This window comes from Acinonyx jubatus, chromosome E4, assembly GCF_027475565.1.
Source record: "Acinonyx jubatus isolate Ajub_Pintada_27869175 chromosome E4, VMU_Ajub_asm_v1.0, whole genome shotgun sequence".
In the NCBI taxonomy this organism is placed as follows: domain Eukaryota; kingdom Metazoa; phylum Chordata; class Mammalia; order Carnivora; family Felidae; genus Acinonyx; species Acinonyx jubatus.
Genome location: NC_069395.1, coordinates 13,453,204 through 13,478,934, shown reverse-complemented (window position 1 = coordinate 13,478,934; position 25,731 = coordinate 13,453,204). Strand labels below are relative to the sequence as shown.

The 25,731-nt window shown below is 44.8% G+C and overlaps 1 protein-coding gene across 3 annotated transcripts in view; it reads left to right on the top strand.

Annotated features, from left to right (window-relative positions):
- Positions 1-7,563: 7,563 nt before the first annotated feature.
- The window catches only part of TGFB2 (transforming growth factor beta 2), an 85,324-nt gene continuing 67,156 nt past the window's right edge, over positions 7,564-25,731 (top strand). Inside the window, exons 1-2 of one of the 3 annotated variants that reach the window (XM_027074984.2) lie at positions 7,564-9,299; positions 23,842-23,925. In XM_027074984.2, the coding sequence (XP_026930785.1) occupies positions 8,954-9,299; positions 23,842-23,925 (430 nt within the window). In that variant the 5' untranslated portion in view covers positions 7,564-8,953. The remainder of the gene's footprint in view (positions 9,300-23,841; positions 23,926-25,731) is intronic. The other 2 variants (XM_015077376.3, XM_015077377.3) reach the window with 2 other exon arrangements.

Sequence of the window (25,731 nt, the reverse complement as noted above, 5' to 3'; positions counted from 1 at the left end):
TTCAGTAGATGAATATAAGAATACATTCTTTTGTAAAGATAAGTTTGACAGTGTGGAAGACAAGTCTCACACTGAGTAAAAAGATTGTGACATTTAATGAGATATTAAAATAAAACCTATCTTTTTGCCTACTTACACTGTTCCAGAACTGAAACATTAAAATGCCGTCTTACCTAGGACCCTTGAAGGGTTGATAGGGAGAAGGGCAAAGACGACTGTAGCAAGAGTCCTGCTGGCTAGAATCCTGCTTTTTCTCTTAAATGTTAGTAGTTACCTGGCTTTGACCATCGAACATAAAAAAATGTGAATCTTGTCTCTTCATGTGTCACTTTGTGTTTCTTGATTGATAAGAATTTATTTTGAAATAAGAATATTTCCTTGATTTATTAAAAATGTTGTTTCACACTCAACCATCTTATTTTGATCCCATCCTTCATTCAAGTTTAGATTGGAACAGAACAAGTAATTATAACAACAAACATTTATACAGTAATTATCATGTGCCAGATGTGAGTACAGTGTCTTATAATGCCTTTAGATGCTGTTATTGTCCCCCAAAAAACAGTTGAGGGAACAGGCAAGGTCACAGCCAATACAGTCAAGTCCAAGCTTGAATCAACAGAGCTGCTATCCACAACAGTAATTCCTTACATTTTAGATGATATTAGTGTCTCATAGACAGTGAGATTCTAGAAATCCAACTTTGCTCCGAAAAACTAAATGCACATGTTCTATTTTGCAGTCTCATTTACTTAGGACACCAACCTATGGCCTGAAACGGATAAGTATCAAAAAGGCGAAAACCTTCCTGGAAGTGGCATTTTAGAGTTTAAGTAACACCTATCCTCTCAAGCTTCATTTTGGTAGCTGCTGTCAGCTTACAATGTACTATTGAAGAATTTATTGTAGGTCTTGAGTATGTCTGGTAATTGAAACGTTTTAATTATCTGGATCCTGCAAAATGCAACTGCCATCACTAGTGGGTTAGCATCGAGTAGTTCTGTCTATTAGAACATGACGGCTGCTCCTTTCATTCCCAAGATACAATATATGGCCCAGATGCTTCTGTTCATTCCTTAATGACACTCGATGATTCATAAAAATGTAAGTGCTGACATTTTTGCTATTACGAATCTAGATATTTAAATTATGTTTTAGGAATGAAGACTAGGCTTTAGCTTAGAATGATACCGACTGGGAGATAACTAGAATTAAGGAAGTTCCATTGTTACTGACCTGGGATCTTTTCTAAAAGTGTATATTCTCAAAATGTCAAATTGTAGCTTTCATTTTTTTGTGCGGTAGTTTTCGTTAGGTAGTGGTTCTCCTCTGGAAATGAAACAACAAATCAGTGGGAAATATTCTTGAGAAACCGTTGATTGTTTTTATTAAAAGGTGTTACAGCAAAATGACAACTGTATGATTGTTTAATAAGCTGTGATGAAAATACTCAGAAAATTGAGCATGTTGGTTTTCTCCGAATAGTAAATTGTGAGAAATATCACTGCTCTCCTCTAGGTGGCATGATTTAAGCTATCATTGAATTAACTGATTGATAGAATTTTTTTCCCCCTACAACCAGATGAGTGGCTAGTTTCTGAACAATGGATACAACTGTGGCATTGATTAGATTTAATTTTTACAACTCATCAAATAACTAGGTTGACTTTGTAATTGTCTGTTGTTTAATAACCTTAATTAACCTTAACAGATGATGATTTCTGAAAAAAGCAAAACCCAAAACCAAATCTGTACTGACCAGGCAACCAAAATCCTGTTTGTGTATTATGAAGTCTGTTTTTGGATCATAACACACACCCATTTTCTAAATGTATTTCTTTCGTTTACGGTAAATAGCCTGCCATTGACAGAAACTGTAAGGATACTGCCTTTGTACTTAAAGGAGCATGTAGGCATAACTGAAATAATCTAAGGAGGAAGAAATTGTAGGAATTTCCATCGCAAAAATTTTCAAGTTAACAGGAAACAACACTTTTAATTAAGTGGAATTCTGGTTTTGTGAAGCTGTTAGTGTTTATTAAAACATGGGAGATCAACATGTAAAAAAGTATTAGGTGACCCATAAGCACCAGATAGCAAACAGAAACATTCTGTTCTTTTTTCCATACACTAAAATGAGAGGACAGAATTCATTTTTACTTTTCGAATTCGTTTATCGATTGTTATTTTTCCAAAATTTAAAAACCAATTTTTGGACAGGATACATGAAATGCTCATTAATCCCAATTATTAATATCTTCTTCCTTTCCATTGGGAGACTGGCTTTCATGGAGCTCAAAAGAATCTTGACCAAGCACCTCTTAGGGGCTTCAGTTTGGGGTGGTGCATGCATATATAAATGTTAACGCTGTACAAGGAAGCATTTTCAAATTTAAGCTCTGATAGTGATTATTGGAATCTGAAGCATCGATAAAAACCAAGAGGCTTGGAAATGTGCAAAATATATCACTACTTCACCCAAGAACGGGTGAATGTCTGATATTACAGATTCAGATTTTAAAGTGGCTTCGTTTCAAAATAGGGTAACTATCTGGGACAATCCTCGTTTACCCTTTTTATCTTAATGTATTTATGAACAGCATCCTCTTTACTCTTGAAAGTGCTCAGGCTTGTGTGATGAATTGTATGGTCACCCCAGTTGTAGGAGCTTTCTTTTCTGAGACTTACACATCAGGGAAAGTTTGTAGTCTTGAGTCTCCGGTTTTACAGATTATTGCCACTCATATAATGTTGCTTTCTAAAGTATTTATTGAGTATACTTATATTCTGTTTTTTAAAATAATTATTCACTAGTTTTCCCTTCTAACATAAAAAGCTACACCCAGGTTTTCTTTTTATGTGCAATTACTATGCTCTGTTGACTTTTGTGTCGTTTTCATTTTTTAGTTGCAGGATAATCGGGGCAACGGGAAGACAAGGTTGTTTGAGACAGGTTGGTAACTTCACTAATGAAAATGCACATGTTCAGAATTTCACACAGTGATACCCACTGAGATGATGACAAATTCATTTAGAAGATGACATATCTTGGGAAATAAAAATTCTACTTTACATTGTGATGCTCATGTTTTCTAAGTATGGGAACTTAATCGTGTCTTTATCATTTGCCTTTTCTTTTTCCCTACTCTTCTTTCATTTTTATTTGTGCCTTGTTGAAATACTTCTCTCTCTGCCTTTCTCCCCAACAACCTACTCCTCTTGGCTTCTTGCTTTGGGAAGTGTGTCTGGACTGCTGGGTGGTGGGTGAGGAAAGTCATAGACGCTCTGTAAGCTTCAGTAGCAAACGCTGCCCCGACTGAGGAAAATCCCACGGCTAGCTTCTTTGTAACAACACTAGCATTTTATTAAGCAGGTGTCCATTTTATACTCTGTGCCAACTGTCCTCGTATGTTCATTTCTTTCTATCAGTCCCTAAATGCTATTTTAGTGGATGAACTTCACCAGAGGCAAACCAGATTTTAGTAGACCCTGGGGCTGACAAAGCCCAGGCCACTGAGAGACTGCCTCCGAAAGAAAGACTTCCTCCTGCTGGAACTCTCACAGAGCAGAAATGGAGTGATATGCAGAGATAGGAGTGTCCAAAAGCCAACACAGTAATCCATCAACTAATCATAATTCCAGAGGGTAAGACGAATGTTCCCACAGAGTATCATTAAAGGGTGTTTATCTCTGCTGTGCTGTTTTTGTCTTGTCCCTATCTCGTGAGTTTATCCCTTTATCTCTCACCACCTCTGATCTTCTCTTTAAGCCTTTCTCCCTGCCCGCTGTTCCCTCCTTTCTCTTTATCACTTTGTCTTAGATTAACCTGTAGCTACAAAATGGAGATAATAATTGGGGAAATCACTAACCTTTCCGCTTCATTAGTCCAGAGCAGAAATTTGTTTACTTCTAGAAATGCAAACAGAACAGGACACGGCCAGTGTTTCTGAACTGCATCAAATATAAAATTAGAAGAACTAAAAAAGGCTTCATATTTTCACATTCAAGCGTTATTTGCATTTAGCATTTATCACTAGAGGAAAATGTAATCAATTACAGTAGTTCTATAGATTTCTTTTTTCTACCTCCTGAGTTTTAATAGTTGAAACCCTTGTGGGAAGTTTTCAAAGTTGTTGCAAATAAAGTTCTTCTTTCATTAGAGTCAGGAAGGACCTATGACATCATAAACTCTTGCCTAGGATCCAGAGGGTAAAGCCCTGGACAGAGATGAGTAGTTGTGATATCAAACATTTGTTTAGCATCTTGTCGGAGTTCTGCAGGCCTTTAGTGAACGGACCCATTAATGAGCAGAGAAGGGCTAGTGCTCGAAAGAGCTGCACCCTTTCCCCTCTGATCTGGGAAACAAAGAAGTCCATTTTAGGGTGGTAAATAATAAGAGACCTTAATCTTGAATTTCAACCTAACTGGACTTCAGTCATTTAGAGTTCTATTCACCCAAAGTATATTTTCTTGTCCTTTCTTCTTAGAATTAATGGGAGCAAAAAGCCATAATGTTTAAAACAACTGAATGGGAATGTACCTCCCCAAACTCCTCAGAGGCGTAACCATGAGGCAAAGTCTTATTAGCATCTACCCTGGCTTTTTCATTCTGTTTATATCTGAGAAAGAGGAGAGGCCACATGTGTTTTGTTACACGTTCCCTGAAAAAATGAAGAAGTGACAGGATATGAAAGTGGTGGGTCATTTAACGAGCACATTTTACGTGCCAGGTTTGTTGGAACTGTTTTGTGTACCTTGTGTATTTTAATCCTCAGTAGTCTTGTGGGTACCATGCATTATCCCCATTTCACAGACAAAGAAACTGACACAGTATCTGAGTAACTTGGCCAGGATCACAAAAACAAAAAGTGGCAGAAACTTGAACTCATGAAAACTTGACTCTAGAGCCTGCCTGTTTATGTAGGTTAAATACCATTTTGAGGTAATCAAGATGATCTATCTGGGTTAAACACCCTTTTACTGTGAAGACTGTCTAAAGTGCCTACCACATAATAAGATCTCAATAAATTTAGTGAATGTTTACTTCTTGAATATAGAGATGAAAAGGTTCCAAAAGAGTTATTTAATAGAAGAAAGGATCCACTTGTGGTGTTCAGGGAGGCATCTCTTACAGGGTTAACCTGTTACATCTTCAAAGGGTTTCTACCTGACAGGTAGAAAGGGACTCGTCTCCTGTATCAGGTGGCTCAAGTGGCCTCAAGTGGCTCTACTTGTCCATTCCACATTTCACCAACCCCTCCTCTGTCCTACCTTCCTGGGCTTTGGGGAAATTAAAAGTAGTTTATTATGAATAAGCAAGAGGTCCAAGGCGTTAAGTTAGCAATAAGTGCTCAACAAACCAAGTATTATGGGCATAAGTGTGTCTGTTTTTGTTGGGAAGGGCTGTCAGAAGTACTTAGGGCTTCCGTTGTTTTCCTGGAAGTAATGCAGGTGGACTTTTGCTAACCTAACCCACTCTAATCTGAGTTTACTCAACCTCTGGTGAGTTTGTGTCTACACCAAGGGGGTAGTCTCCCTGATTTGCGGGGAGGCTGACCCTATGTCCTCAGTGGAGTATCGTGAAGGAGGTAACCGGCCATACTCCAAAGGCAACATCTGTAGTCCCGAGGTCCTGTTTGCAAGCCTTGCTCTACTTTCTAGAATTGCCTGAGGTATACGAATATTCACCTTTCCCCTTCGTGTACAGGCAGACTGCAGTTCTCAAACTGAACTCAAGGGGAGAGCAACTTGGAACTGCGAGCCCCACAGCATCTCCTCTGGGTGACACTTTGCCTCGGCTATTGGAATGGCAGTTCATTGTCCAAGTCTTTTCGAGCTGCTTGGATTTGAAACTGGCCTCAAGGAAAGGAAACTGTTAATGCTGATTTATACATAATTTTCAGAAGTGGATTGGAACAGTCTCTTGATTTCAGAGTTTTCCGATGTGCCCTCATAGGTAAATAATTCCATGTTCAGAAGAGTTCAGAATATGCTAGATAAAAGAGCAGAACAGTTTTGGGTTTTTTTCCTGCAAGATTCTCAGAGCTTTTAACACGATGATGGGGATTGTGAATCTGCAAGAAGCAACGGGGACCCACGTATCTCCCAAACTTACTTCACTATGGAATCCACGTTTGTCAGACATAGCCGTGTGCCCAGGGCATCTTAGAAGTCCATAGTGGGTAAGGACACAGACAATGGATCCTGACTCTAAAATCCATTTCTACACTTACTATGCTCTTGAACCAGGTACTTAGTCTCTCTGCACCTCAGTCCTCTCATTTGCAAAATAATAATTGTAATACTTTCTAGGGTTCTTGTAAAGATTAAATGACCATATATATACTTCTACCTATCTGTCTCACATTACTAAGGGTAGTATGTGTCCGCTATAATTATGACTATTTATTCAACCCTTTAGTTACAAATGATACGGGCCCCATCCCCATGTAAACTCCTGAAGTTAAAGTTCCTTGTGACCTTTCTATCATAAAAGAAACATCTGAACAAAGGAATTAATGTAGAGGCTTTGAGTTTGGGGGAAAACAACAGAGTTTCCAGTTGAAATCATCTGCTAGGCAGTATGGCCACAGTCATGATGAAATGAAAATGCTGACTTTGAGTAACTGAATAAAATAAAATAAAATAAAATAAAATAAAATAAAATAAAGACAAAGGGAAAAGTGAACAGTGGCAAGAATCATTCTTGGATTCATCTGAGGCTAGAGTGAAACAGAAAATGTCAAGTTGTATGTAGTGCCCAACAGCAGACATCAAACACTTTACAATTGCAGCTTCCTGGATGTATGCTATGGAAAGAATGAAGGTGGTTACTCATGTCTAGCTGGGGAAGAAGGTGAAGAGAGAGCCATAGCAAAAAGTGGTGTGGGCAGCCAATTAAGATACCCATTCATTCATTTCAAGAATGAAACAAGTAAATGGATTTCATTCTCTAGATAAAAAAGATGAAGATCTGTTTTATGTTTTCAGCAATTCACTGTCAAATGGAGGACTAGACAGTAAACAGCAAACTGTAATAAGCTTCAGGATAAAGGTACTAGCAACAGTCTGGTGGAATCCCAGAAAATAATTCCACTAAAAAAGTAAGAGGTGAATCTTGGATTGGAAGCAGGTCTCAGGGTTGGGTGAATCCTGAATAAACTGTTTGATGCTCATTTGCAGAGACAGAGAGAGAGAGAGAGTGTGTGTGTGTGTGTGTGTGTGTACAGTATAAGAGGAAAGACATTCTAGAGCAAGTGATTCGGTTTGGGAGGCTGTGAGTGAGCCATGCTGAGTAAAAACGGGAGGCTTGATAGCTTGTCCTTCAACAGACGCGTCCAAAATGACTATATAAAGTAAATACCATAAATCACTGTTGTCAGGGCGCACACTCCACCTCCTCCCTCCCTTCCCCACAGCCGTCCTCATTTCCACACCCCCTCAACGGTTCAGGGAGAGCTCGTGGTCTAAGTAAACGAGAGGACTTCTGACTGTAATCCTAGCACGTCACTTTGTTGAAGGCAAACACGTGGTTCAGGGAGAACTTATAAATCTCTCCTCCCAGGCAAGATCGTGATGTTATCTGCTGGCAGCAGAAGGTCCGCTCCGAGGGGAGCTCCAGAAGCTCCCGAAGAGAAAGAGAGAGAGAGAGAGAGAGAGGCAGGCAGACAGGAGAGAGAAGCAGAGACCGAGAGAGAGGCAGAGAAAGGAACAGAAGAGCAGGAGCGCAAGTGACGGAGACACGGGGACAGGGATGGGGAACATAGTATAACGGTCTAGGGAGCCATTCGGGAACAAAGTGAGGAGCTGCCCGGCTGCAGAAAGGAAAAGGACAGGGTCTCTTTCAGGGTGCCAAGTGCCCACCTACCCGCAGCGAGAAAGTCCGAGTGGGAGAGAACCCAGGAGAGGGTGGGGAAGGGTGAGAGTCCAAGGGACCCCTCTCGCAGCCCCCTTAAGGAATAACGCTCCCTAGTCAGCGCGTCCCCGGGGCTGCAGGCGACGGCGGCAGCTGGTCGTCGGTGGCCGGGTTGGCGTCCGGAGCGAGCGGAGGAGGAGAAGCAGGAGAAGGAGGGCGCTGGAGGCTGGACGCGTCTGCGAGCGGCGGCACGACGTGGAGTAGCCGGGCGGGTCGGCGCGCGCCGGCCGGGGTGTCGGCCACCGCGCGCAGCTCCGGGAGCAGGATCGTCGCCGCCTCCGCCGCCGCCGCGGCCCGCGCAGGACCCGACCGAGTCCCGAGCGCCGTGCGGAGCGCACCCGCCTCCCCGCGGCGCGCCAGGCTCGCCCCCAGCGCGCGCACACGCGCGCGCGCACACACACTCGCTCACACACTCACACACTCACACACGTGTGCGCTCTCCGCTCCGGAGCCGCGGCTGCTCCTGCTCTCAGCGCCGCAGTGGAAGGCAGGGCCGAACCGCTCCTTCTTTAAATACCTAAATTACCGCCCGGCCAGCCTCGGCGGCCCCCCGCACAGCGCTCCCGGCGCCCCTCCCGCCAGCTCGCCAGCTGCCAGCCCCGGGACCTTTTCATCTCTTCCCTTTTGGCCGGAGGAGCCGAGTTCAGATCCGCCACTCCGCACCCGAAACTGACACACTGAACTCCGTTTCCTCCTCTTAAATTTATTCCTGCCTAATAGCCACTCGTCTCTTCCCCCCCCCCTCCCCAACTCGTCGCTCCAAGAAAACTTTTTCTTACTCCCCAAAGTTAGGGTTCTCCCTGCCCACCGTGTGTTAATGTTTCCACTTTTGGAACGACCTGCATCTTCTTTTTAAAGGAATTCAAGCAAGATACCTTTTTCCATTGGACGTTGACTCTCGATTGTTTGCAAAAGTTTCGCATTAAAAAAAAAAAATCTACCTGATCTGTACTTGAGAGTTGTCGGTTTCTTTTTTTTTTCTTAGTTTTTTTTTTTTACCTTTTTTTTTTTTTAACTTTTTCCACCTTTAAAAAAAAAATGCACTACTGTGTGCTGAGCGCTTTTCTGCTCCTGCATCTGGTCACGGCCGCGCTCAGCCTGTCTACCTGCAGCACGCTCGATATGGACCAGTTCATGCGCAAGAGGATCGAGGCGATCCGCGGGCAGATCCTGAGCAAGCTGAAGCTCACCAGCCCCCCAGAAGACTATCCCGAGCCCGAGGAAGTCCCCCCGGAGGTGATTTCCATCTACAACAGCACCCGGGACTTGCTCCAGGAGAAGGCGAGCCGGAGGGCGGCCGCCTGCGAGCGCGAGAGGAGCGACGAGGAGTACTACGCCAAGGAGGTTTACAAAATAGACATGCCGCCCTTCTTCCCCTCGGAAAGTAAGTACTGTTTTTCGCTTCCATTCCCCGAGGCTTAGCGCTGCCCGAGGCTCTCGGGGCCGCCACGACTCCAGGGATCGCCCTTCCCGCTCCGGGTCCCCGTCTGCGCTCCCCGCCCCCCCCCCCCCCCCCCGTCCTCCGTCCCACCCACCTCCTCGCCAGTCGGGTGCCTGAGAACGTTAGGCTTGCAGTCGGCGACTTTCGACTTAATTTTCTCCATTTCTCCCTTCCCCCAACGCCTCGGTCCCGTACGAGGCGCGATTCTGTCCTTCTGGCCCCCGAAAGTCTCTTCTCGGCCACCAGCCAGGAGTCAGCCCCCCCTCCTCTGTCAAACGAGAGGCGCTCCCTAGGGCAGGGTCAAGCTGCGACGTCCCGGTGGGCTCGTTTTCTTGGCTTGGCGCGGAGCCCGCCGGGCCGGCGCACCAAGGGTTAAAAAAAAAGTGGCTCAGAGCTAGCCTCTCCGGAAGGCGCCCCTTTCCGGGCCGACCTATCAGCGGGTTCCCCAAGCCTTCCCTATTGTCTCTAACGCCCCGAAAAATGTCAGCATCGTTGACACAAAACCCGGTTTGGAGACCCCTCGAACACTAACTCGACACCCTCGACTCTCGCATCTGTTGCCACAGCTGGGTGTTTACACTCCCCGCAGAGCGAGCCCTCGTCACCATGTCCCCTTTTGAGTTCACCTGGAGTGGTAGAAGGGACAACGTCGCTTCTGACGGGGCTTAAAAGCGTTTTACTTGGCGTTATTTTCCAGAATCCACTCAGACCTGTCTTAAGATCGCTGCTGGAGCAGATCGGTTTCCTCACGGGGTTTACCGTTTATCTTTCCTACTCCTAGAGCCTCGGCTCCCGGCCCTTGCACAGGCTTCCTTGCAGTAACTTTGGTGCATTCCTAAATCTCACGTAGGGTAGAAGACAGCCGATTTTTTCTTTTTTTAAACTGGCTTCTCGGAGGGCAGCTGGCATATAGTAGCAGAGGGAGTAGTAAAGTGATTTATCGTGCAGTTCCTGGGCGGGGGGGGGGGGGGGGGGGGAGAGGACAGTTAGCTGAGAATGGTATCCAAGTTCTTAAAGAAAAAAAAAAAAAGAAGGAAAGAAAAAAAAAAGCATCATCCTCCAGTGATACCTGAGAGGGTTAAATACCAGGAAGAAGAAGAAGAAAAAAAGCTTCTACATTTGCTATTCCAAATCCCCAGTCATAAACTTTTCATTGGTTGCCCATTTCTCTCCTCCCCTTTCCATGCCCTATATACTTGCTGGCCGCCTTCACAAAGTCTCTGTGTCTTGCCTAAATAGATAATATGGCCATCTTAGTACTTTTGTCCTAGAGGCTCTAATTGCAGGGTGGTACTTCTCCTTCTTAATATTTCTTTTTAGTCTGACAAGTCCCAGTCCTGCGACTTTTCCCATGGCTTGTACTTGCAGGTCTCAGAACGTCAGCCCGTGTATCTAACCCCAGTCTTCCTGGCCACCTTTCTTTGGCTGCACCTTCTCGACTTCTTGTTCAAGAGCAGAGCAGATGCGGGGGATCCTGGCCAGCGGGATGGTTTTAGTACCGTCATGAGGGCCTTCCTCAACCGCGGTGATAAATGCAGACACCCCGCTTACCCCTCAGGAAGTAAAGCTTTCTACCTGGGGTGGAGCCAAGGAGATATTAGGAAAGAAAGTTGACTGTAATTGGCCCACAGTGCTTGAGACCAAACAGAAAGTCGAGTGAGTCCGTGTGCTTTCTCAAGCACGTGTATCCGTTCTACGGGTATTTGGGCTGGTAGGTAGGGAGGTTATATAGAATCTGCACCGTATTTACCTGCGAAAGTTCAGATGAATTGCCAGCACTTTTATAACAGACAGGAGGTCTGATCTCTGCTCCTCATTAAGACAGGTGTGGAGAGAGCAAGTTACCTAAGAGGGTGTTGATTCCTTGCCCTTTCTGGTGCATCTCGGTCCAAATTGCTGAGATGATCCAGCCCAGAATAATGATCATCAGCAAATTGGAAAAATCCTCAGATTGTTGGGATTTCAGAGGATGTCACTGAAGATCAGCCTGTGGATTCTCTTCTCTATCCTACCTCCGGCCACCAAATAGATTAAAAGCTCTGATAAGTCCGGTATAAAAAATATATGCAGATCCTATCAGTTTTCATACAAAGAATGCAGCCTTCTATGGAAGTTTAGGAGCAGAAAACCATATTAAGAGCAGATTCGATACTACTGTGCAAGGGCTGTGGATAATTTTATAGAAAGTAGGTTAACTGATTTTCCAGCACTTTCTAGTTATACTGGAATATAGTGAAGCCTTCCAAAAAAAAAGGGAGAAAAGAAGAAATCACTCCACCATATTTTTAAAGAGCAAATTGAAAGTACAGCATTGGCTTATATACCAGCTTTCCCTCTTTAGGACATTCCACCCAGCTTTTAACTCGGGCGTCACTGAAGTAACCGTGGGGAGGAGTGTGCCTGTCATTTCTTGCAGTGAATCCGGCAAGGGTCATAAGCCCCAGAGATGAAGGCATGGGAAAGATCACTGGTTCACTTTTTACCACCAACTTATTAGTGTTCAGGGAGTGACTTCAGCTCAAATATTACAAATATGCTCTAATTATACTCAATGAGCTATATATCATTACAGATTGCTGATAGCCCTTTGTGGGACATTTTATACAGTTCAGACTAAATATTTTTAGCAATGTGGAGATTTAAAAGTAAAAATATAAGAGATATTGTATATGCCCTCAGGCATATTTTGTTTTAAATATTATCCTTGGCCCAGCATACTGTATAAATATAGTAAATATGAATAGAACTGGCCAGGTGCCAATCTCCTAGGATGAATTTTAGTCAAGAAGGTATTTATGGGATATAAATAATACTGTGTCAACATTTAAAGAAGGGGTCTGATTAGGTTTGAATTTATTCATATTGATCTTTTCACATGCTGTTGGTTTAAGGCTCAAAGTGGAGTTATGCTAAGGTTTACGGATAGTTTACCCAGTGGGAATTAGTAGCCGTCTAGTCCTTTTGACAATGCACTTGATGTTCAAGGCACATTGATTTGAAAGACACTGCACACAGCTTTAGAAATTTTGAGAGTGATTCTGTCAACTAGGGTAAGAATCCAAATGATTGACAATTGGAATCGGTAGAGGCTTGGACAATCAAGGGAAGAAAGAGAAAGTTTCACTTTCTATCTTTCCTCTTACTTTTTTCATCATCACAGATCGGGCAGTGTTGGGATCCTAACAGGTGGTGATTCCGCCCTCCCCCTCCCTTCCCGGGAACCTGTGGCAATGTCTGGAAACAGTTTCGGTTGTCATGACTTGGTAGGGAAGGGGTGCTACCGGCATTGACTGGGTAGAGGCCGGGTTCTGTTGCTGACCCCCCTAAAATGTACAGGACAGATTCCCCCCCTCCACTCCCACCACCACGTACATCAGACACTCGTCCAGCCCCAAATGTCAACAATGTGCATGTTGAGAAGCCCTAGTAAGCCTGGTATTGATTTTGGCTTATTCAGTTCTGCTAGGAGTGCCATTTTAAAAGTAATATCCTAACCATAAAATAACTGAGTGTCCAAAAGGACATTAACCTGAGAGCATGGAATAGAAAGATAATCGGAAAGTTATCTTAATTAAGTGCGAGTATGTACTGGACCAGTTTGGTGTGATATGTACATTCTTATTATGCTCTTCGAGCACCTAAATTGAAGACATCAAAACTCCCCATTCATTTAGCCTAAATAATGATGTTGCCCCACCCATCAGTGACTTCGGGCAGCAGCAATGTGATGTTAGAACAGAGCAAGAAGAAGTGAGGAGCAGTCTTGGATTTTCCTTGCAAGGAAAATCAGCAGTTCGTGTTAATGAAGAGTAGACCCTCCACCCTAGGCACCGGAAGAAAGTAAATAATTGTGTTGGTTCATTCTATCCAATTGAGTTAGATAAACTGAAAGCTACAGCCCGAGACATCACCATGAGCTTTCCTTTGTAATTGTGGCACATGAGAGTTAAGCATTCAATAGCAAACAACCTCCTTTTCTATTTCCCCTGTAATTTTCCAAGTGAAATCATGGAATGTAGAATGAATACCAATAGCACCATGGTTTTGGTGACTTCGACTTAAGATTCTATTCATGGACATGTCTTTCTGTATACAGATTGCTGGACTCTTGGCCAGCTGCCCAATGAAGGCAAATGTTAGCAATTGCTGGAACAGAGTAGTATTTTTGCTTTATATTCAGGGGTTTTATTTTTTAAGATTCTGTGTGTCCAGAGGTATGAGAAAGAAAGAGAGCAAGATCAAAGACAAGCGGATTTGACCCCTTGACTTCTACCATGATTGAGTTATTAACACACAATGGACCAGACTTTAATTTCTGCATTTTTAATTGTATCATTGCTTGTCCTAACTCTAGTGCCTGACTGTGGTTCCATTGAACTTAGGTCACATTCTTTCAGGATTTCCTCTCCTTTCCTCCTTTTGCTTTTCAAAGACTGGGAGAAAGATGCTGTTTATAACCGAAGGAGTTGGGCCGCTTTTGTTGCCAGGTGAGACCAAGCTCGCTGCAAGCTTCTCCTGAGGCGTCCCCATCCCGTGGAGGCTGGGCTTTGCGAAGCTAGAGGGGCAGGTGGGGACCTCTTGACCTGGCAGAGGGACCTGGAGCCCTCTGTGTCTCCACAGCGACCCCTGGGGTCTACTCACGGAGCTGCACTTTCTAAATTCTGACTTTTCCCTGGCGAGAAGACGCTGATGTAACCTAGTCCGAGCATCTTTCATATAAAGATATGAAAGAATGACAGATCATTTTTCCTAGAGGAAACTGAGACGCGAAAAAAAAAAAAAAAGGGCTAATGACTCACTGCTGATCCCACATCAAATCTGGGTTAGCACCGAGGAGGTCACTGACTGTTAGGCCTTCGCCCAGAGATTACAACACACTTCGGGCTGCATTTTTAGAAGGTTAGGGAGACGGAGTGGAGGAGCCGGGGCCCTGGGCGGGCGTGCTGGCGACCACCGGGTGGCTCTCGGTCCGACCCCGCCCCCTGCCGCCGCTCCCACCCCCCTCCCCGCTTTCTGCTGTAAGGTGAGCAGCCTCAGGGCAGAGAGGCTGCGAGAAGGAGTTCTGAAAACAGCCCTTTCAGCTGTCTTGATGTAGCATTTCCGGTCCTGACGGATCCTGGAGAGAGGATCTGGATTTGCCAGATGTGCTCGCTCTACGCAGGCAGCCTTTCTCCTGCAGGGTGTATTCCACTTTGCAGATTCGGAACAGCTTGATGAAATGTGCTTTTGGCCCAGATAAACAAATGTTTCCATTGTCATTTTGAAACCATATGGTGCGCTTTTGTTGTTTAATATTCTTTAAACAAAGATCGTTTTAAACCTAGGAATTCAGCCTTCTCCAGGTATTTTAAATTAAATAGCTCGCTAAAGATTCTTGGATGGGTTTGCCTAGACTCAAAGCCGGCCTCTTCACTTGTTAAGGAGAAATTCGCATCCTGCTGCAACCACCGCGGGGTGGGTAGTCATTTGTTTCTTTCCTAACGTCGGAAATCCGGAAGTGGGTGTTGAACTGCACTGCCCTGTGACCACCTTGCGCCCTGGGGCCGGCTTGGTGGCCTTGGCTCTGCATAAAACTGCCCTTTGACCTCTTCCCCACAGTCTCTGCATTACCTTCTTCTTCAGCTATTCTGGAATATCTGTGTGCATGGCCGTTACCTTCACTTTACCAGGCCTCGCTTTCTTCCCTTCTAAAGATGGAGAATATGCCTGTGTCCTAGGGTTGTCGGGGGGGAGGAAGGCCTGCGGAAAGAAGCGCCTAGCTCTGCGTGCAGCACGTAGTAGGTCTTCTTTGCAGCTATTGGTTCATTGAATCTCAAACATCATTGATTTTCAGAAGCACCATTATTTTGTGTGGCACCAAGAAAGCAATATCACTGACCATTAATTCTACCATGCCGCTAATTGTAAGACACATTAAAAAGAGGGATTTTAGAGATATTAAAGTGGGATTAAAAGCAGGGCTCCGGGAACTACTCCCGCCAGCCTGGAATATCACTGGTACCTTCACTTCATTCTTGTCTTTGTATTACTTCCACTCAATGGATCCATTTCCCTTGCTTACTTGGATCGGGCTTTAGGTGACCTTGGTTGCGTAAGAGACTGGGGAACAAAGGCGGGAAGGGCTGGTAATTCACTGGGTCTAGTGCTGTCTGTCTTCGTATAGGAAGCCCTTGAGAATTTAGGCTTCTTAGGTAAGATTTCAGATTTCTTAGATAAAATCCAAGACCTCTCAGGGTCTGGCCCCTCCTTGCTCAGCCCCACGTCTTGCTAAATCCCTGCATGAAAACTACACTCTGGCCGCAGCGGCCTGTTTGCCTTTACCCAAATGGGCCATTAATTTTTGTGCCTCCGGGCCTTTGTCTGTGCTGTGTCTTCTGCTTGGAGATTCATCTTTTAACACCTTTCAACAGCCTTTGAGCTTTAGGCAGATGTCAAAGCCTTTGATTTGTGAATTAGTTCATCCTGTGCAGCCTCACAAGATGGATAACTCATCTCTACAGCAAGCGGCCTCTTCTCTTTTGCCGTTGGGAAAATCTAGCCAAATTGCAGCTGGCTTCTCCACCGGTTTGTAAATTGCCTCAGAACGGGAGCTGACTCTCACAGAAACTAGTGCATCGTATTTGCTCAATACCTGCCTCATAAATGAACGAGCATTTCCCTTCTTTAGAGAATAAGATCGACCTACCAGACGAACGATTTATGGTTCCCAAGCATCAGGACCAGGAGATGTAGAGATGACATCGACTCCCCTTCGTTATCAGGGAGAATGTGCCCCATGGATCCTATCGCTGTGGGAACGGCAGCACTGGGCTTCTCGTACCCATACATTTCCTGTTTCCGGTTTTACAGATAATAAAGAGCATCATGGTGAGAATGATAATGATGGCATCCAACCTTCGCTGGGCGCTGACGATGTGTCGAGCACAGTCTTAAATATTTTACATGCAAGTCCTCGTTGGATCCTCACCAGTAACCCTATAAAGTCCGTACTAGTATTTTCCCTGGGACATATGAGGACCTGGACGTAACTATTTCTATCAGGGATGTGACTTATTAAAGTAAGGCTCTTAGTTACCACAGATAATCGAGACCCTAAAATAAGAGACCAGGAAATGGAGAGCCTGACTTTCCTGGCCCTCTTGCAAAACGATGTAGCACACCCGCGGAAGAGTGGTATCTCTCCTCTCCTACCATGAATTATGTTGTTAAGCTCTGAATTCTTTCCCTACAGAAGGCATTATACCACTGAGGCCATGGTCCTTTTCCCATGGTCCTCTTCCCTGCCTTTAACACATTCAACTTTTATCTTTATATTTGGTTGATGCAAAAATGCTGATTTATCAAGTCCCTGGTTTTGGCCTGGAGCTGCAGCCGTTTCTTCACCAACGTTTTGATAGGTTTGATGGAAGGAGGATTCATCCTGTCTCTTTCAGAGAATTAGTGTTTTGGGGAAGGCAGGTTGGTGTGGTAAGGAGCACGGGGATAGCATCAAACACAAGGCCAATGGCAGTTGTTAGAACGTGGTGGTCTTGTTTTAGTTAGCTAGTTAGCAGCTTCGCTGGTTCGTTGCCTGTTGTCCAAACTGCCTGAGGGACGTTTAACTTGCTTCCTGCTGAATTCCGATCTTGACTGTGCCATTCGTGGCTTTGTGGCCCCTTATTTAACCTGACCTCAGTTTCTTCTCTTCTAAAGATAAAGAAAGAGACACTGGGGTGACTCAGGCAGTTAAACGTCCGACCGTTGGCTCAGGTCATGATCTTGCAGTTTGTGGGTTCGAGCCCCGCATTCAGCTCTGTGCTGACAGCACGGAACCTGCTTGGGATTCTCTCTCTCTCTCTCTCTCTCTCTCTCTCTCTCTCCTCTGCCCCTCTCCCTCTTCTCTCTCTCTCTCAAAATAAATAAATAAACTTAAAAAAAAAGTAAAGATGAAGACAATAACACCCATTCCCTAGCGTCAGAAAGGACTGATGAAGACGTGGGTAAAAAAGTGTAGCTGTTTCTGGCACCTACTAGGCTTGCTTTGCATTGAATCTCAAGGGCATCTTGTGGCGCAAGTTCAGCACGTTAATTTCCAGTTTTGATTTTTTTTTTTTTTTTTTTTTTTTGACATCTCAAGATGTTACCAACCGTTTCAAGGGTTATATACGTGTTTAGGGAAAACATGTCTCAAGTATTTTAACCGATCTCTCTGACTATGCATATGGCTCACATAGCATTCACCCCTTTATCTTTCTCGGCCAGAAAGTTTGAAATGCAGTGACGCAGGGAGCGGATGTGGTTCCTAAGAAGCTGATACTAAGAGGGTGCTTCTGTGTAAGGTGCTTCTGGGCCTGGTTCAGTCCTTCTTCACAGGTTTCCTGCCCCTGCCCCGCCCCCGCTCCCACCAAGTGAGAGTCTGCTGAGATGGAATCCAGGCCATTTGCACTCAAGGCTGAGCCAGGTCAGGCAGCCAAAGTTAAGCTGTGGTGGACCTCATTTCACCTCCATAACCAAGCACTGCCCGCAACAGTTTCTCAGCTGTCAGGTGATTCATTTTTAAAAAGGCCTTCCTTAGCGACGAATGACATCAGGGAGTAGAAGTCTCCACGAGGAAGATGGATGGCAGGAAGGAGAGAGGGTGGCCCAGGGTCACCACAAAGGGTCTGAGGAGGAAATGAAAACTTGGGAGGTGATAGCCGAGAGGAGAGGCCTCACCAGGCCCTGGGCGGCTGTTCCCAGTGCAAGATGTTCTCCGTGCGAGGGAGCCTCCTGCTTTCCTGGGGCAGCCGAGTGAAGCCATTTCATTGGTGTGAGAAAAACATTGCCGTCCAGGCGGAGTTACGTTTACCGGATGTAGCCTCTGCTGGATTTCTCAACAGCCGAGAAAGCCATCATTTGTGGACCAGGACGATCCCTTCGTTCTCTCGCATGAGCCCTTGGATATGTTATCACCCGACAAGTTGGAAGCGTGGGGCTTCGATACCCCTTAACCGCGGGGACTGAGCAATTGGAGGCAAACGGAAAATGCTTTCTGGAGGTTGTGAAGCTCAAACCTTCTGAAAATAGTTCAGATGCATTTCCGAGCTCCCCCCGCAGCTGTCTGCCCTTGCTGGCACGTTCCACGCGTTCCTCAGCGAGAGCACCGCTCTCGGTCAGGCCCTCCTTGCTGCCTGCATGCTGGGACCGGGGAAGCGGGCTCTTCCTGAAGCAGAGACACTGGCTTGCTGACAATGTCTATTTCAGCATGCGACGGCTTTTTTGGGAGATGTTGTTTGTTTCAGGAAATCCTGCAGCATCTTTCCAGTCTCCTGCAAGAAAAAGAAAAATGTTTGCGACTTAGACCTTGGCTCTGCTCATTTGGCTTTCCCTATCTGACCCACACCACGCTGACAAATACCACATCTGTCTTGACGAGCCGGTTCACAAATAACTACTCATTCATAACTTTAGGCTGTTGTAAGGATCCTTATTTGTTACTTCATCTTGGGAATAGGAATGCAGAGTTTGGTTTTGAGAAAGACCACAAGTCCAGCGGCCTTTGCAAATCTAGACGGAAGCACTTTTTGGTGTCTTTTAAGCGCACTAAAACATTTATGGTTTTCAAAACGTCAATGGGAATTTTCGGGAAAATATAATTTAATTTTTGAGTCTTGGACTCATTTCAGTATTGGTAATTCAGTGCTGTTTTTAGACCAGATCGATCAGAGATTATTCTCTCTAGACCAGATTCGGCAGTGGAACAGTGGTTCCACTTGGGAGTTTGGTTCTTATTTGGTCATTTATTTTTCCATCCATTGGCTTAATCTCATTTTCACTTCTGCTTTGACGTCTTAATGACAATACCACTGAAGTTGTTGCTCCCTGCTTTATGATAAAGGCTTAGAAGTAAGTTGCTGGCTGAGAAAGCACCCAAAAGAGTGGATGACATATTCAGAGTCTACTTTAGAAGGACAAAAAAAAAAAAAAAAAATCACAGACTGAGGACTTTTTTTTTTTTTTTTCCCCAGAAGTTAGGCGATTTGGTAAAAAGAGCTGCCCCCTCAGAGGTCTGTTTGGGCTTTCTGAGGGGAAATGTTCCCACATCCAAGCTCATACCTTGGCATTTGGGGCTCTGGATGTTAGTGGGGAAGAAACAGAGATGGGAGTGAGCCAGAATTCCTAGCTTTAACTGGAAGTAGCTGGACAAGAACCAGAGCTGAGTTCTGGCCGCCTCCTCAAGCTCGGAAGGATCCGTGCTCACCTGTAGATAAGTCTTTTGGGGCACCTGAGTGTCTCACTTGGTTGAGCATCCAGCTTTGGCTCGGGTCATGATCTCACAGTTGGTGAGTTCGAGCCCCACATCAGGCTCACTGCTGTTGGCATAGAGCCCACTTTGGATCCTCTGTCCCCCTTTCTCTGTCTCTCCCCTGCTCACACACGCGTGCTCTCTCTCTCTCTCTCTCATAAATAAATAGTCTGTTAAAAAGTCATGTTGATTTGAATAATAATTTAGTCACTCATTTGTACCCCCTCAGAGTATAAAGCCCTAGTTAAGTATGTTAATGAAAGTGAAGTATGTTAATGGAAGTTAATGGAAGTCACTGGTTAATGGAAGTTACTGGTCAGATGTATGAACTAAACCCTGAACCGCCACTGTTTTGCCTACTCCCTAAACTTGTGCTTCTCTCCCCCATAGAATAAGGCGACTGGTGCTGATTTGTCTTGGAGAGAGACATATTTTGGGAGAATTCCACTGTCACAAAATGTCACCATCAACAATGAAACTATGTGTAGAGAGTCACGTCTAATTTCATTAATTCTTTGGCACTAGTATCCAGATTCTAGAAAGAGGGTCTCGAGCCCAGCTGACCCCGAGTCATTATACATTTGGGATCAGCAGTCTGCCCTCTCTCAGTAACATTTGCTGGGAATTCGCGAAGTAGAGACGCATTGTAGTAAGTGTTGGGAAGAAATGATAGTACCCACGTACGAAACTGCTGCAGTCTTGAGAAGGATGTTTGTGGGGCAGGTTTGGAGGGATTGAGGTGGGGACTAATTCCACACCAAGTTTACTGGAGCATTTGTAATGGCATTTAATTATGGTTAAGCTGTCTTGCAGCCAGAAATGCTTTCTCTTTCATAGACACTTTCACACTACAAAAAACCACTACTTACCCAGAAAAGTAGACTTTATGAGAGGCTGATTTTTCCCTGATCCACCTGGTTGGATTGCCTCAAGGTCAAGTGAGATTTTGTAACAGTCCTTTTTGAACTATAAGTCACAAATACCTATACTAAAGTTTCTCAAATTTTACCATGCAAAAGAATTCCCTATGTCAGTAGTAGTGCTTGTTATAAATGGGGTTTCTCAAACTTTTGTCTCCTACCCTCCATCCACACTGGGATTCAGTAGTTTTGTTTATTTATTTAAAAAAAATTAAATGTTGATTTATTTTTCAGAGACAGAGAGAGACAGAGTGGGAGCAAGGGAGGGGCAGAGAGAGAGGGAGACACAGAATCTGAAGCAGGCTCCAGGCTCCGAGCTGTCAGTGCAGACCCTGACACTGGGCTCCAACTCAGGAACTGTGAGATCATGACCTGAGCTGAAGTCAGATGCTTAACCAACTGAGGCACCCAGGGTGCCCCGGGATTCAGTAGTTTTAAGGTGGGCTCCAGAAACCTGCCCTTTGACAAGAAAGCCAGGTGATTCTTAGGCAGGAGCTCCAGAAGACGCTCCAGAAACACTCTGTTTTTGTTTTGTTCCTTAGCTTTATTCCTTAGCTGTGTCATCAAATGGCAAATGAACCTTACAACTTTTACAGTTAATATCGTAATCTTTTAGGCATTTTGCAAACTACCCATGCAAAATTTTAATTCAGGACCATTTCTATCTTCCGACGTAACACGAGTGATAGTCCTCCATTATCAGTCAGTGAGTGCCCAAATACTTCTAAAAAGGACTGTTTCTCTAAAACTAATTCATGTCTCGGAATTTCATAGGTGTTCACACTTTATACAGCATTTCATACATATCCAAAGACTCATTGATCTAAAAAAGCATATTCCTACCACAGTGCCGCTTTAGTCATATGGATTGTTGAGACTGATTTTTTTAAAAACTAAGAATTGCTTTCTTTAACCTAAATAATCACTATTAGCATCACTTCTGTCTCCATCCGATTTCCGGTCTTTACTTCTGCACAATGGATCAGCACCAGAGCGCCCTTTTGGCCTTGCTTAAAAACAAACAAACAAAACAAAGCAAGAAAATAAGGAAAGAAAGGATTTAATACAGCAGCTTTATAACAGAGTAAAAGTAAACCAAAGGTGCATACTTGAAGACTACTTGCTGGAAATTGCAAATGACGGTAGTTACCTTGCCTTGGTCCCACCCAGACTTCCTCTGACCTGGGTGACCTGGGGCATTTCAGAGATCGGGATTCTGTTACTAGAACTGTCCCTCTTCCGGCACCACGACATCCACTGGCCTGAAGAAGGTGCTGTTTCCCAGGAAAAGGAGTTAAATCCCCCCAAGAAATGCACAGGGCCATAGTTGGAAGAAAAAGTGTTGCTAGCCAAGCGACTTCCTCTGTATATTCTGCCTTTCTCTGGCTATAGTCTTGGAGATTTTTATTTAAGATAACTTTCAGCATCTCTTGTTGGAGGTCAGATATGAACGAGGATTTTGTTTGACTTGCTAATCTTGCGACAAACAGTTTATACCCAGTGTAGCTTCCTGTCTTGGCTGACGGGTTATTCAAGGGAATTTTCTCCCTGTTAAGGCTGTGTAGAGGCTCTAAAAATAAACAACATGGTTGCTCATTGGGGAGAACACGTGTGAGCAGATGCCGGCTGGTAGTGGCATATGGTGGCAAGATGATAGTGGCATATTGCAGAAACCTGGGTGTTGGCCTTCGTCTTCCATGCCATCCGGGCCATCCGGAGTCCCAGAGTCTCCACGAAACAGGGCTCTGACCGGAAGGTGTAACCCACAGAAATGTGAAAGCATGGCCTTGGGGTCTTGGTAGTGGGCGGAACGTTGGAGACGGTAAGTTACAGGGTATGGAAAAAAAAAAAAAAGGCTTCCTTATCCATTTTCAAAGTGAGAGATAAAATAGGCACAAATCTGGCAAAAAAAAAAAAAAAAAAGAGAGAGAGAGAGAGAGAAGCATCCACCCACAAGGCTTTTGTCTTTGGTCAAAAGAAGTTTGCAAGTCAGGTCTGAAGAGTGGCAGTGATAACCGCTTTTGGAGGACGTACCCTAGGTGAACGGAAGGTACATGGATTTTACACCTGGGTGGGGAGCTCGGGAAGAAGTAGGTTCACACCAGGTCTGGAAGCCGGTCGGGGATTCGTCTATCAGATGAGATAACTCATAGTATTACCTCCCTCGATCACCTTCAATTTGCCAGTGTCATTGTGATCTTCTAAAACCCCTCAGGGATAGCGTTACGTATGCTTCATCTTACAGAAACAGAGGTTTGGGTAAAGCCAGGGATTTGTTCAGAGTTTCACAGGAAACCAGGGACAGGGTAAAGGTTTCAGTCTACATTTTGTTTTTTTTAATGTTTATTTATTTTTGAGAGAGAGAGACAGAGACAGAGACAGAGCAAAAACTGAGGAGGAGCACACAGAGAGGGAGGCACAGAATTCAAAGCAGGCTCCAGGCTCTGAGCTGTCAGCACAGAGCCTGACGCGGGGCTTGAACCCACGAACTGCAAGATCACCACCTGACCTGAAGTCGGACGCTTAACCGACTGAGCCACCTAGGCGCCCCTCAGTCTACATGTTCTTATGCAAAAATCCATTTGTCACTCACTCCACCCCAGACAGAACACTCAAGAGTGTTTTCTCTTCAATTAGAGGTATTTTTCGGTGCATTTTCTTTTATAAAAATATGGTGGGCGATATACGAGATGTAGTTGCTGTTACTTTAGAGAAAGAAAAGTTGAAAATTTCGTGATGGGTACCTGTCATGGCAGATGCGTTTAATCCATCCCACGCAGCCCTAGATTTCTAAACTGTAGCTCAGCAGCCCCGAACCAAGATCCACTCGCATTTTTGACTTATTCGAAGAGTTTCCACACGCGGGTTAGAAATGACGATGGGGGTCTTAAGAAAACTGAAATCTAGGCCAACCAAATGAAACATTTAGTTTCATTCACAATAGGTAGGCTGTCTTTTGTCAAAAGAGGTCAAGGCCCTTCCTGTTCATCTTTAATATAAGTCACGGTATTTATTTTACCATTTCCGTATATAAATTGTGCATTGTTATTTTGACACTAGAGCTAAGTGTTAAAGGGAAAACGGAATTCAGGAGCGTGGCTGGTGGTTAAGAGATCAACAGATCTGGGACCAGAATCCAGAATCCCTCGTAACTCCTTGGTCCCTGAGTAGCAGGGACCTTATGTATGTGGGGGAATAAGTATGTTCAGAGAGGCCCCTTGGACTTTGAATCTTTGTATAGCTCTGTGCGAGGCGTCTCCTCAGTAAAATAGCTAATGACTGTGCTTTTTAAAACTCCTAGCTGTCTGCCCAGTTGTTACAACACCCTCTGGCTCAGTGGGCAGCTTGTGTTCCAGACATTCCCAGGTGCTCTGTGGGTACCTTGGTGAGTATACTTGTCTGCTTTATACCTCATTTGATGTAGTGACATCCAGTCCATCTTTCGTGTGTGTCTCCTGTGGGGAACTTGTCAGAGGCAAGATCGAATTCTGAAGTGCAGCCTTGTTGCTGAATAGTCACAAAGGCGCCCCGAAGTGTCAGTCACAGTTTACCTGAGAAAAAGTTGTGAACAGCTTTGCAGTAACTGATGACTTAATTGTTGTATGTGAAAGAACGGATTGTGGGTATATGACATGTGTGTCCCGGGGGGTGGCATAGTGATCCGAAAGACGGATCTGCGACACCACCCCCCCGACCCATGGAGGATGCTTTCTGAGGGGTTGAACAGCATGGCTAAAACATCAAGTGTCATTTGTTTGTTATCTTTTTTGCATCTATGTTCTTCTGCCCGGCATACAGTAGTTGCTCAATTAATGTTTCTTGTACTCGACGGAAGGGGAAGAAGGAGCTTTTCTTCTTCATAAGGAAGCCTAGGGGAAAGTTGCCATTATCTCTGACCTTCATGGTGTCATTTGTGGGTTGCCTGAGAGTGGATTGTCATGGGTCAGGCCTTTGGCCGACTGGACGTGGGAGCTGGCCACTCAGCCCTGACCCTCAGCACAAGCGCACACCCCTCAGAGCCAGTACCACGTGCGAGGCCGAGGGGCACTGAAGCCAGCGGTCTCAGTGCTTTCTGATTCGAAACGGTAATCAATTCAGCCAGCCTTTATTGAGTGCCTACTGTATGCCGAGCAGGGAGACCACAGCAAAATAGGACTCAGATGATCCTGAGGTATTCAAGAACTCAGGGGTCCGAAGTTGCCCCTGATCCATGTTCAGGAAGAAATGAAATGAATTTGCAATCCTGGCATTGGTTCACTTGCATTTTTGAGACCCCAAGAAGGTTTGGATGATATTGGTGCTAAATGTGGGCCGAGGTCCCGGATAGGGACAAAAGAAATGTTTTTATTACCCTGGTAGATACCTGATTCACTGGTATATCCTCCTCTGCAATGTACCATGCCCAACCTTGCTTCTTAGGAATCAAGGAATGAAGGATTAAAGTAGTTTATTTCCAATGGGCTAGGCCGGGTTTCCTCAAAAAGAACTGATTCTACTGAGACGATACATTTATTTTCATGAACTGAAGTGGCTAAGAACTGCCATGTGGAAAGAGTGAAAAGTTTAATCCATGCTTTTAGATTTCCCTTTTGTGAGACAGATTATATTTTGTTTTCCATCCATAATTTGTACTTCATTTCACTGTCCAAACCAAGAAGAGTTAATTATCTGGTGTTTGTCCCACTAGCTTTTTGGAAAAGGAAAGGGAGGATGGAATGAGAGGAGGAAAACATTTGTTGACTCCCTCCTGTGTCCCTGGCACTTAAGAGGCATCATCCTGACCCCTTCCCCGTGTCGGTGGGTTGGGCACGGCCTGGATGACGATCCCCACGTGTCAGGAGACCGTGGCTTGGACAGGGAAAGACCCTGTCCTCGGGCACAGCACAGGCAAAGCCAGAATCTGAATTCAGGTCTGGCCTCCATGCCCTCCACCAGGCCACGGAGCTCCCACACTTTCCTGCCTCCTTTATGCGTCCCCTTTGAAATCTCGTCCCCTTCATTTTTATCACTTTCTCGGTGACTACTTTGGATTCGTTTCCTTGTCCGCTTTTCTTCCCCTAGTAAACGTGTTGAGAGCCCCACTCTGCTTCCTTGTGTGGTTTTTCCTCTCAGACACTCCTCACTTGGGGTTATTTTCGGTCATTTAATTGCTACAGGCTTCCTTCTTTCTTTGGTGAAAAAAAACAAAACA